At 38.2% G+C, this 13,704-nt stretch overlaps 1 protein-coding gene across 3 annotated transcripts in view; it reads left to right on the forward strand.

Moving 5' to 3' along the window:
• Window positions 1-5,626, forward strand: part of klf5b (Kruppel-like factor 5b) — a 41,567-nt gene extending 35,941 nt beyond the window's left edge. For all 3 annotated transcript variants that reach the window (XM_043691381.1, XM_043691379.1, XM_043691380.1), the window contains one exon: window positions 4,147-5,626. In XM_043691381.1, coding sequence (XP_043547316.1) covers window positions 4,147-4,325 — 179 coding nt within the window. In that variant the 3' untranslated portion in view covers window positions 4,326-5,626. The remainder of the gene's footprint in view (window positions 1-4,146) is intronic.
• Window positions 5,627-13,704: the final 8,078 nt, after the last annotated feature.

Here is a 13,704-nt window from a genome sequence, read left to right on the forward strand (position 1 = left end):
GTTTGAGTTTGAAGGTACATGCGAATAAGAAGGAAGGAAGCAGTGTCTTCCTGAGGGGCACAGGGGTGCCCCAATGGGCAAAAAGCATCCTGAAGATAGCACCTTTCTCCTCTCTTCTCACTCTCCACCTTTCTTCCTTTTTTGTTTCAAACATCTGTTTTTTGGACAAAATGGATTTACACAGTCTCACCTGCCCAAGTCAACCATTCAATGGCATGACTAACATACTACTTGGATCATTTGTGCTTTTAACAAGCTGGCTGGCACTTATTTAGTTACATATAGTGGTGAAGATGTTCATTTTGGTGCTTGCCCGACCCCTTTCATAAGGATGCATTCAAGGCTGAGTGGGAGGGTGGTTGGTTAGCCAGCAAACCTCCAGGTGGGTGGGCAAGAATGTAATACTTGGTCCTGAATCTGATACTTGAAGAAATATTATGCAGTATGAATACAGAGTAATTTTGTGCTTCTGTATCTATGGCACACACAATGCATGTCTCACTGTTGATAATACCCCTATTATGGCAAAACTGTACTATTTAATTCGCCAAGCCATATCTTGGGAAATGTACTAATATGGATTTTTAACTTCGTATTTGATTTGTTCTATAGCAGTATCTTTACTGCAGTTTGTTTTCAAATGTGCTTGTGGTTAATTTTTTTTGTGTAAGAAGCTGCATACAGTGAAGCCCAATAGTTTTAAGTGCCTAGTTTTTAAACTAGTTGCCCTGTTGGTATGTAGTAACTCAGACTCTGCAATAGTTACCATTTTGAAAGCAGAGTCTTGGCCTTTGAGATATTGAAGGTAACAAATACAAATCCTATTATTTTTATGTTCATTATTAGCAATGACAAAAAAAGCATTTTCTATATTCTACGAGGCACAAAGCACCTGTATTGGATGCACTGTGATCCGGCCATATCCGATTCCATCCCACATTACCTATTAATTCCTCTTTCGTGAAATGCCTTTTGAGGTTAGACATGAAGTAAAGCATAAGCAATTCGATTGAATGCTTTAGTTCTTAGCATACTGCCCTGCTCTGATTCCATCAGTATAGATTTGTGACTGTTTGTTGTTAGTTGAAGTGTCAGGGTTTCCACTGGAGTGTTTTCTAGCTTATCTTACAAGTCGTCATACGAATTGCATGTGGAGTTGTTTTGTTTTAAACAGTCAAAATTCCCTCCATGTGCAATCCATCGATATTCACCAAAAATGTTAACAGTGAAGGGACCTCTGAATTTTTACAGAATTTCATCTGATTTGACTGTAAATGCCACTGTAACCAGTTCATCATGTAAAACTGATATCACAGGATGCAGAAATATTATTGGGTATCATCAATTTTGTTAAATGTAGTAGCATTGAGTTTCAAACTGTTTTCCTCAATACAAACTATATTTTATTTGAATGGCCATAAGATCTTTGGCAGGATTTTGTTTTAATTTTAGATTTTCCTTAATGGAATTTTAAATTGGAACTGAATAGAAACATTGTATATAGGAATGTCTGGAACTTCTGTAGCATGCTTGTTTACTAATATGGAGTTATCTTCCATTCTTTCATGTGTTAAGACGATCTGCTCTCTGCTGAAGTCTCACGATGCTGCCTGGCTTACTTGTGTTCTCCCAGCCTCCTGCTTATCTACCAATGTTTCATGTTGGGGCAAGGTTATGTATTGTGCATTTCTGTGGTCATTGAATCATGAATTTTGTATTCCCGATACTACATCCAACCATTTTATCATAGCATCACCCAGGTTTCAGAACACAGTCATCATAGTACTTGTATCTAAAATACATTTGATTGTGATGTTTCATAAAGCGGTTCAGTAGGCTAGGTTATGATATTGTCCCCAGCAGCTTAGAGTTGAAACACCTCCATAAATTGGCAACTTGTAGCTGACATATATTCATTCTACTAATAATCCTCTGTCACTGATGCCATGTTCCATTTCTGTCCTCTCGTTTAAGTGTACCTTGTGATGTGAATGAAATGTTGGTGTAATACTCTGGGGCCATTTTGAAATTGTGTAAAATGGATGATCCACAATTTTTTTTTATATTTTGATTTTGTCAATTGATGATTGCAAAATTCCTCAGATCTTTTCTTTACACAAAGGTTGGCTAACCTAATAGAAAAGATTTTCAAGAAAATTATTGGAAACGGTAGGTTCATTAAGATTTATTTTTAATGAAACAAATGGATATTCTAATGACACTTTAGGATCATGCCTAAACCAAGATTGTACTTGAAGGAGAGAGTTGATGCAGCTATAATCTTCCTCTGCATTTTATGTAGATCTATAAGTGGTTACAATGCTGTTAGGATTAAGAAGATTAACCAGATATTATAATATTATTTGCTATTTGCAGTTATGTAAATCAAACAACTTTAGGTGATGTCACTTATGTTCCCTTAATGATTTCACAAGGGTGGTTGGTCACTTTGAAATAGAGGCAATTCTCATTCCATTTTTGTTTTGATTGGGAAGTTGTCTCATTAGTGGAATTAGACTCCAGACCTAAAAATCAATTTGGTGACCAATCTTTAATGTGATTTCAGGCTCTATGGTGTAGGATTAGTGCCCCTACTTTGGGCCAGGAGGCCTGGGTTCAAGTTTCACTTGTTTCCGAGAGAAATATGACTCCAGAACATTTTTATAGAGGCCTGAGGAATGTGAGCTATGGTGAGATGTGCAGTCTAATTGGCCTGAAATCCAGTGAGGCCCAACTTGATGTTCAGCTCATTCTCCCCATTTTTTTTTTAATGCTTTTTGCAAATGACTTTGGGCAGTCCTCACTGGGTAGTGGCAAGTTGCCAACTGATATTCCTTAATACTTGTTAAGGATCTTGTTTCAGGCCCTGCACAGTTCATTAATATTCTGGCTGTGATCTTGCAAGCTCAGAAATGACATGTTGGTGAAACTAGGCTTGATGTTTGCTTGCGGCTTGCCTCAAACAGCCTCCATGTTGGCCACTATGCGCCTTCAGTTCAGGGCACATTTCGTATCTTTGGACATTGGCATCTGATGTGTCAGCTTCTAAGATCCTGCCTGTGCCGTTTCTGGTCCACTTCTGGAATGCTTCTCCTTATAGCTCAAACCCTCAAATAAGTTTTGCTTCTACTAAATTTATATGTAAAATTATCTTTCTTTTTTGCATCCATATTCTAGGGAAAACTTGTAAGTATACACATTTGTGGAAAATTTCCAATGCACGGGAAGTAACTGCAATAAATTAGGATGCACCAATTTTTTTTAATTTTTTTGGAAGTATTATGTTTCATCTTCATAAATGGACTTTGTTCTTAAGTTGAGATGCTATTCAACAATTGGTTATTCTTTGTTTCTTGACCAACTGTTGAGTGAAAGTAATGTTCATGATTTCCAGGGTAGTTCCTTGTGGGATGGAATCCAAGAAACTGGCCAAATTCACTCCTTATTGGCATATCACTAGATCTGTTGGTTTGTTTACAGTGTCATAGTTTTCATAGAATTTAAATATGTAAAATCAGACCATTTCATGAAATCTGACATTAAACCTGCTACTATACATGTGAATTTTGGCTTTACAACTTAAAAGCAGTGAAGGAGACCACTTAGCCCGTTTATCCCCACCCAATACTAATTATTCAACAGGCATTGTCTTGAAACTAAGTTCATTATCTGGTCTTCGTATTCTTTTCATGTTCTACTTTTTTTTTTCCCCCCTATTTATCCATTTCTATCTGCAGTTTTGGTGAAACATCAAAAACACTAGTCCTATTTTTTTTTCTGTACAGATGCTGCCTGACTTGTTGAATATTTTCAGTTTTCTGGGCTTATTTCAAATTTCCAGCATATGCAATATTTTGGATGTTGTTGTTTTCCCTATATAAGTGATATTATAGTTTCTACCTGTTACTTGTGATCAAGCACGTGCTTCAGTTTGAATATCAGGTGGATTTTGGTTTGTATCACACTCCAGTGTCTCAACTCCAACTGTTCAACATGAACTTGTTTTTGAAAAATTATGCTTCTTAAAGGATGTGATTGAGCTTTTAATGAAGTAATGTGCAAAGGAACTGCCTTTTTTATGCTGTCCATGCAGAATATTGATAATATTGCTACCAAATAATTAATGTTTGATTCCTTTCATTCTAGGGGAGAAGCCTTACAAGTGTACCTGGGAAGGCTGTGATTGGAGATTTGCACGTTCTGATGAACTAACTCGCCATTTCCGTAAACACACTGGGGCGAAACCCTTCCAGTGCACAGTGTGTAGTCGCAGCTTTTCGCGGTCTGACCATTTAGCCCTGCACATGAAAAGACACCAGAACTAGAAGATGAATCCTCCCTGAGGCTGATGTTCATTATGCAAACAAGACATTGTTTCCCAAACAAAATACCAGACGACCATTGTGTATATGGTAATCTCTCTGTCAGGTCTTCCAATATTTCTGTATAGAGAAAGGAAGTTTTGATGTAAAACACAGGCTTGATTTAAGGGTTTAAGATTGGAACCCTGTATATTTTGTACATATTCACTGGGAATTATGAGCTGTGTTTAATTAGAAAGCTTTAAGAAATTTCTAATGGGAATTAAATTTTTCTTTGTTTTAGGTTTTCTTGATGTATAAACTAAGCTCGCGTCCATTTCATAGACACACTTGCACTATAGTGTAGTTGATTAATACTGGTATTTACATCTGCCAAGTTCACAGCATTAAACCTTTTTTTTCTAATGTTTTGACCAAAGCACTGAATGGTCTTGACAGTGTTTAGTAAATGTAGCCAAAGACATTGGGGGAGGAAAACAAAATCCCACAAAGGGCACAGTGTGAACTAATACAGATAATACTTTCTGCTGAACTCAAAGGGAATTTGACCTCCTTTTAATACTTGAGGTTATCAAATTGCTTTATTGGAGTCCTCATCTCATCAGCAAGATATGGGGTGTTGAATTTAACTGTATAACTACAAAAAGAAACTGGCTAAGGCAATTAATGAGATAATAAATGATAACACAGAACTGCAGAATCCGCAGACATTTTGGGTGCTTTTCTATAATCAGTGAATGGAAACTGGATTTTTGGCAAACTGATTTACTCCTGACTTGACCGAATCCTCCTTCTGAAATTAACTTTCAAGCTCTATGATGTGCTGACATGTGGCCTGCCCCACAGTAGGAAATGGGGTTTGGCCCTGTTTTCCAAAGTCCTTGTTTTAAAAGTTGCAGGAAAAGAAATTCCTGCAGTTTGGGAGTCCTGTCCCAATTTACTTTTCTGCCGGTTCCATGTGTATTTTAGGAATGTAATTGCTTATCTGGCTTTGTATTTACACTTCAATTTTAGCATCATCGTGAGGCTAAAGCTGGTATGTAAATATAGCCAAAAATAGCATGTAGACGCATTGGAAATTCCCAATGCCTTGTGGAATTGGATTGATTCTCCAAAAGGCTGACTGTTGAGTGTATAGTTATTTTAGCACTCCATTCCAGTTTGAAACTACTGCAATAAAGATATTTATATAAATATATAGATACTGTACGGACAGTGGCACTGCTGCTGAGTAGAACATCTCATTCTGCACTCAAATCATGGAATTTCTTGTTTTTTATATATAAAGAATCTTTGATTTTTTTTCGTTTTTAAAAAAAATCGACGTGACTTTTTTTAAAAATTTCTAATACACCTCCTCCTGTATTAACCCAATTAGGAATCTTTAATAGTTTAATTTAACCACACTTGGATTTCAGCATACAGTGCTGAGCCTTCAAAGCAACAGTTGTTTACTACTTGAGTAGTTCTGTCAGGGGGTGGGGAGGTGTTGTCACTTCTGAAGGTATTTTGTTCATTTCATGGGGCTGGCTGGAAAGCAGGAGAGGAGGTAGTGGAGTTTTTGTTTCTAACCATTATTGCTATAGTGCTGTAACTCTTCATATGTATTGTCAAATTGGTAAAATGCTTTTCTAGTCAACTAGGAATATTATGCATTTGAGGTGTGGCAATTAATATTAATAATGGGCTGTGCAGGCTTGGGCTGGCTGATTTAAAGAAGGCATTTGAAACCATAAGCTAATCTCCACTGGGATCTGACTTTTATAACCAGAAAATGCTGAAAAGATAATGATCTTTATTTATTTCTAATCTTAAAATGGCTTTCTAACAGGATCGTTTACAAATCTGTTTAAATTATAGTGTTCTTCAGTGTAATGGCTTGGCAAGAAAAGGCAGCAAGAATATGTAAATAGCATTAAAGGATGTATATAATTTTATAAGATGCTGCAAAGTTTATACTTTGAACAAAGGGGCAAATGTGGCTGCGTCATTTTTGCCTCAGCTTGATTTTTCTTCGTTTCACTGTATTTCCCTTGGGTTTTGTGGTTGTATTAACTTTTGACAACTGGCATTGAATAGAAGGAGAAAGTTTGTGTGGGGGGGGGGAATGGATAAGGTTTAAAAAAAAACTCCAATAATAAAATATTTTTAAAATAAGACCATTGTCATTATTATTGATTCATCGTTCCTACATTCATTAATGTGCTTGCATAAGTAGTTGGCAGTAAAGTAGATTTTGAAGTAGTGAACAGCTATAGAAATTCATGTCTTTTTGTAATCCCAGTATTCAGATGCTAGTCCTTCTAAATTCATTTTTTGTTTTTGTAAAAACAGCTAAACATGTGGTTATTTTTTCTGATGTTTGGTCTGATCTCTAGGATAACTGTACAGTTAACTAGCTTTCTTAATAAGCATGACATGCTTTGTATCCTGGTGAGGCATAAATGTTAAGACCTTAGTAGTGCAATGTCTGTAGTTAAGACTGATTTGTTGTTTTTTCATTTTTCTTTCTTTCCCTAAGCCTATATTTAGTGGGGCTTTTTTTTTGTCACCTGCCTTTGTGGACCTCATGTTGTGATAAGTTTAATTACAATTCACTTCCATCTAAAGGAATTTGGTCACCATTCTGCTCTTGTTTTTAGTTCTATGTGAGCTGTTACTCAGTGAGGAGAGGAGTGGTTCTATGATCAAAAAGGTTGAAGCCTTCAGTAGGGGCTATGATGGGATATTGGCCAAAGGCTAGTTAATAGATTAGAAGAACAGGTCAGCCATTATCTTATTGGATTGCAGAGCAGGCTTGGTAGGTTCCTGCAATGGTATTGCATTCAAATTCTTGTATTAGTGGACTCCAAAGAGACTGAAATATGGCTGCAAGTTTTCTTTGCAATTTCTCCATGAACTGCTGAACCTGACTGTAGGATAACACCACTGTTTGACCCTTACACAACCGCCTTCAGAAAGGACTATTCTGGTGGACTACTTGACAAATGTCTCCCAGCAGCTAACGAGCAGCATTCAAGGTATCTGCAGGAAAATCAATGCTATTTCTTATGTGAGCTATTTGTTCTGGGGAGGAAAAATGGTCAACAAACAAAGGTAACTTTTATTTTAGCATATTCACAAAGTCATGAATGCAAGGTTTTCTTAAATGGCTATGACTTGACCCACATTTTTTAAAAAATTGAAGTAAAGTGGGGAATGTGACCTCCTGCAGAGACAAAACAATGTGACCAGATCACAATGAAGTCTAGAGGAGCAGGCTAAATCTTATTGAAAGTAAGCATTTGATTTTCAATAGCAGCATCTTGCAAATTTGCAGGATCGCATGCAATCTGGTCGAGTCCCTGAAAAGAGTGTCCCAGGACAAGATGGGGAACCAGAAGGGCTGTTCTGTCTTCATCTTGGTAAAATGCAAATAGAATCATGATTTCTGGTTGAAGAGATGAGAACATCTGATTAAGTGCACTGGAAGATTCACCCTGATGCAATTGTGAAGCGTTAGTGGAGTGTGCCTTGTTGATTTGAAGTTAGTTTGGAGATTCTCCAGTCTGAAGGAAGGTACTTTGATGGACACTGGATGTTTTGAGTCTGCTAAAATGGGGAGAAGCAAGTCTGTTTGAAACTTGTAAATTTGGACGAGCTCTCATTGTGGAGAATAGACTACAACATGAGCAAGACATGAGCTTTTATAATATTAAAGAGATCTCTTTCTATAGTCAGCAACTGATACACTAATGTTCAGACTTTTTTATTACAGTAAAAGCTGTAACATGAATTCCTGTGTGATCTTTTTGAGTCAGTTACTGGGAAAATCTTGTCTTTTAAGTGATTAGTCACCACAGGAATTGAAATAAGGGCTATTTAAAAGATAAACCTCATGAAAGGCAACTCCTGAATGCAAGTCAAAAGTGTAATCACTATTGAAATCCAGGAAATATAGCAGCTGGTTTTCAAAGTAATTTATCAAAAACAATGATGAAGATCAGATCATCTCTCTGATAGTTATTTCCAGTCTCAAATCAATATCATTCATGATTGAACCATACAATCTTTTGCATCCACCTGAGGTAGACAGACTTCCTCCAACATTGGATGACTACTTAAGTGGAGGTCTGACATAATGCTTCTGCAGTGCGGCTCCAGAATGTTGGCTTTTTAAAGTTACAAATTGCACAACACCATGTTCTAGGCCAACAGGTTTATTTGGAAGCACTAGCTTTCAGCGTGCTGCTCTTTCTTCAGGTGGTTGTGGAGTATAAGCTTGTAGGACACAATTTATAGCAAAAGTTTACAGTGTGATGTAACTGAAATTATATATTGAAAAAGACCTGGATTGTTTAAGTCTCTCCTCTTTTAGAATGGGCATGTTGGTTTCAGTTCTTTCATATGTAATCCCAGAACTTTCTTTAAAGCAACATTCTCTCAAGTGAACTTTAACAATAGATGCCATGTTGGCCTAGATAATGCATTGAAGGTGTTAGGTGTCCTGTGTGCGGCTCTCTGTGCCCCAATGTTCAGACTGATTCTAATCTTTTTTTTAAAAAAAAAAAGTATTTATAGAATCTTACATGGATTCATGCATTTTTTTGAGCAAAATAAAATGTAATCCTGCAAGTATAAATTCACATTTAAACTTGTGTGCGTGTGCGCAGGGGGGATATGAATATCTGTTAGAGAGTATGTGTATGAGTGTAAAGGGATATAAGTCTGTGAGAGGGTGCATGCGTGTGAGTGAATTATACAGACCTTTTGTATGAGAGAGGTTGTGTGTGTGGGGTGCAATGGGGTCACCTGTAGCGCGACTTGAAGCCAAGGTCACCGATTGAGGCCATCCCCATGGGTACCAAAGTTTGGTACTCAAGTAGAGTGTGTGCTACCAACTGAATGACAGCGGACACTGAAATAACAGATGTGTGATCAACACTGCAATGTTTTCAATATATTGAAACCTACCGTGTTCTTGGAGTAGAGACATAAACGTGGAGATACACAGAATGGAAACAGACCCTTTGGTCCAACTTGTCCATGCTGACCAGATATCCTAATCTAGTCCAGTTTGCGTAGTTGTCATATAGATGACCCACATTCCATGTGACAATCGTTCAGCAATAAGTGATAGGACTTCAGCTTAAAAAGTTAAAAACAGCAGTTTAATCCCTTTAGTCTGTTCTGCTATTCACTGACATCATGACTTATTTACACCTGTAGCAGCATTTGTCTTGAATCCATTAATTCTCCTGAACATTTAAAAGAAACTATCAGTCTCAAATGTAACATTTTACAATTGGTTTAGTATGAATTACATTTTACAAAAGTGAATGACCAACTTTTGACCACTCCCGTATCCTATCCATAAACCCTGTGTTTTCACCTAGATGCTAAGAACAATTTAGCATAGCTAATCCACAGAGCCTGCACAACATTAGACTGTGGGAGCAAGCTGGAGCATCAGAGGCAGCCCATGCAGACCTCCGAATGTGCAAACACAGTTAGCCATTTGTGGATGGACTTAAACCTAGGTTCCTAGTGTTGTGAGGTAGCAGTGCTAACCATTGAGCCACCATCCCACATTTGGCAGAATAGCATATAATAAAGATCGGTTAGTGAACATACCACCTGACCATAAACTCCTGAGCTCAGGCTGCAATGATAGAATGGGTCCTGTTGGGCAGGGGCAGGCAGACTGATTTTTCTTGGTTTAGGAAAATCAAGACACCCCTTTCTATCATTGGAGGGTGCCCTTGAGGAAAATAGCACTCCATCTTAGTGGGCGGCACGGTGGCATAGCAGTTAGCACTGCTGCCTCGCAGCGTCAGAGACCCGGGTTCAATTCCCGCCTCAGGCGACTGTGTGTGGAGTTTGCACGTTCTCCCCTTGTCTGCGTGGGTTTCCTCCGGGTGCTCCGGTTTCCTCCCACAGTCCAAAGATGTGCAGGTCAGGTGAATTGGTCATGCTAAATTGCCCGTAGTGTTAGGTAAGGGGTAAATGTAGGGGTATGGGTGGGTTGCGCTTCGGCGGGTCGGTGTGGACTTGTAAGTAATCTAAATCTAAGATCTCCCATCTGTCCAAAGTACAAAACCTAACCCACCCAAAGCCCTTGCCTTCCTACAGGATCCATGCGTGTTCTCCTGTATGGACCTGCCTACAGTCCCTGGCAACATCTACTACTGAGTTCTAACAAGAATGAGACTGCTGGAGCTGCAAGTTAATCAGTTTGACCAGCAGCCCATGAGGAGGCTGTTTACCTGTTCACATTGTTTCCTGGCAGTGGAACAGAATGCTAACTGGCTTGCTTCTGGGGAAAGCAAGCCCTCTGCTTTGCATTCCCCTCTTCCACTCTCAACTTCCTGTTCTGCCTTAAACTTTGCATAATTTAGCCCACAAGGTCCTGGCATCAAACTGGTAAATCTACCTTGCATGGCCAATCCATCCTTCCTAAAGTTGTACCTGTGATGATTCCAGATGGGTTTAACTAGAATTTTTTTTATAGCTGCAGCTATTCACTTACAGGATTATTTTCTGTTCAATTTGATATTTGAGAGCTGGTTTTACAACTTGCTGCTTATTGTAGGATGTTACTTATACAAAAAAAATCCTGTAGTTATGTACTGTCTTTCAGAAAATGAAATTTAGGGTGTAGTTAGTACTCTGATATAGGTAAGCACAGGAGCCAATTTGTGCACAACACAATCCCATGAAAAAGCAATGTGACAAGTAGCCATTTCTCTGAGTTGTGGTTCCCAAACTTTGAGTTTTGACCTCAATTGGGATTGTACAAACAGCAAATGTCATAAGAAATTATATCACATTAACCTCATGCCCTCAAGAGCAGAAAGTAATCAATCACAGTGCAAACCTATAGAGTTGGACACTGGTTGTGCAGCTCTGATCAGGCATGCTGTGACTTAACAATTTGTCGACAAAGTTAGATCAGAGGTTTGTTTGGAGCGGTTTCATAGGGCAGTGACCAGAAAGGAAGATGATATTTTGCAGGTAGCAGCCATGTTACTACATGACCGGGATTTTCATCGCAAATTTTAATGCTAAAATAATGTTCAACAAATAAGTAAACTCTGAAGCACTTTTCAGCTTATAATTATTGATTTTTTTTTTGTTGGAGTCTGATTATGTTAAGTTTTATGTGTTAAAATAAGATCATATTATGAAATAGTTTGAGAAATGTCGTCATTGAATCAAAGTCACTCTGATGCAAAAAGAAACCATTCAACTCATTGAGTTCATTCTGACTCTGCCTCTGGTTAGTTCTATCCCCATGTTCTTTAAATTTATTTTGCAAAAGTGCATTTCCAATTTCCTTAATAAATCATTGTCTCCACTTCCAGCATCCTCGTAGATAGTGGGATGCAGTTCATTACCACTTGTTGCATTTTAAAGAAATCTTCCTCTCAAACCCTTCTACCTCCTGGCCAAAACTTTTGGTCCATGTCTCCTAATCTTTTGTCATCAGGTCATAGATTAAGTTACATTATGGAGCATCTACATCAGATCAAATCTCAGCTACTTCTCCCAAATGCAAACAACCACAGCTTTTGCAACCTAATCCTGTAGGTAAATCCCTTCTCCTGGAAGCATTCTGGTAAATCCCTATTTCACCTGTTTGGGATTCTTTAAAACATGCGTAAAGTTTTGGAATCAGAACGGGATGCAATATCCTCAGTGTCTGGTCTCAATTATCATCACCTGAGCAAAGCTCAAACTGAGGGTAATAGTTGTAATTCTGCTTTTTCTGTGGAAAATGGGCTTGCCAAACTAATGTCACTGAAGCACTTCTGTTTAATTACTTTAAATGAAGATCCTGTTTACTTCAGGCTGATGCCTCACCAAAAGGCCTGAACAAAATAAAGGCAACTGGAAACAAGGCAATAAGTATACCGCTCCCATTTTCAGCCACTATCACTGATTAAAGTCAGCCCTACCATGTCCAATCTTCACAAAATACCATTCATCAAAGTAAACAAAGACTTTCATTTGAAGTAAGAACATATCTTGGAGAGGGTGCAGACAGTTTAGCCGCCAAGCCTGCTCCACCATTTAATATCATCATGCCCGATCTCATCTCAGCCTCAACTCACATTTTCCTGTCTGTACCCCATAAAGCTTTCCTTTATTGGTACAATCCTTGGTTGCCATGCTGAAACTACAGACAATTAATCAGCACTTAACTCCTGTCCTATCAAAGCATAGGAGAAAACCACCAGCGCTTGTAAATATTTCAAAATTCGATTGAAGGACGATTCCCATGTCTGAAAATTAAGATAAAGAAGTTTTAAAAATGAATGAGGATCAACATTGCAGAAGTTTGAAAATTATGAATAATGAACAGAAAAGATTAAGTTTGAGGATTGTGACTAAAGGAGAAAAGGAAATAGGAATGACCTATTAAAAGGCAAGTTCAGGTCTGACTCCAAGAAGCAGTGTAATGCATTGCAAATCTGTGATTAATGCCTGGATTTTTTTTAATATTAGTTAACGACAGTGACTGCACTTCAAAAGTATTTTATTAACTACAGAGCCCTTTGACATGTCCTGAGGTTGTGAAAGGTGATATATAAATGCACATTTTTTTTAATCAAGATATTTTCTAATCAAGCTGTTGAGAGATGCTATTCCATACCAGTTATAGGAAGGATATTATTGACCTGGAGAGGCTTCAGAAAAAAATTACCAGGATGTTGCTAGGAATGGAGGGTTTGAGACATAAACATAGACTGGAAAGGCTGGGACTTTCTTCAGTGGAACATTGGAGGTTGAGGAGTGACCTTATAGAGGTTTATAAAATCATGAGGGGTGTGGATAAAGTGGACGACAAGGGTCTTTTCCCTAAGGTAGGGGAGTTCAAAACTAAGTGGTATCTTTCTTAGGTAAGAGGAGAAAGATTTAAAAAGGACACGAGGGGCAACATTATTTACAGAGAGACTGGTTCATATGTGGATGAACCACCAGTGAAACTGGTTGGTTTAGGTACAATTACAATGTTTAAAGGATATTTGAATAAGTTCATGAATGAGAAAGATTTGGAGGATTATGGGCCAAGTGTAGGCAGGTGGGTCTAGTTTAGTTTGAGAACACGGTCAGCATAGACTGGTTGGACCAAAGGGTCTGTTTCCATGCTGCATAACTCTCTGATGTCTGGAGCAGATGGGACTTGAACCTAGGCTTCCTTGCTCAGAGGTAGGGACACCGCTGCTGTGTCACAGCAGCATTTTTCCATCAATCTTTGCCACATTGTCTGCTTTTCTTTCTATCTGATGCTAGCATTAACTTTCCTGATTAAGCATGCACCATGCTTATCCCTTTCCTAGAATCCTTCTTCCTCAATGGACTATGTCTAGGAAGGAAGAAACCGAGTACTTGGAAATCT

Source organism: Chiloscyllium plagiosum, chromosome 6 (genome assembly GCF_004010195.1).
Source record: "Chiloscyllium plagiosum isolate BGI_BamShark_2017 chromosome 6, ASM401019v2, whole genome shotgun sequence".
Classification (NCBI taxonomy): Eukaryota; Metazoa; Chordata; class Chondrichthyes; order Orectolobiformes; family Hemiscylliidae; genus Chiloscyllium; species Chiloscyllium plagiosum.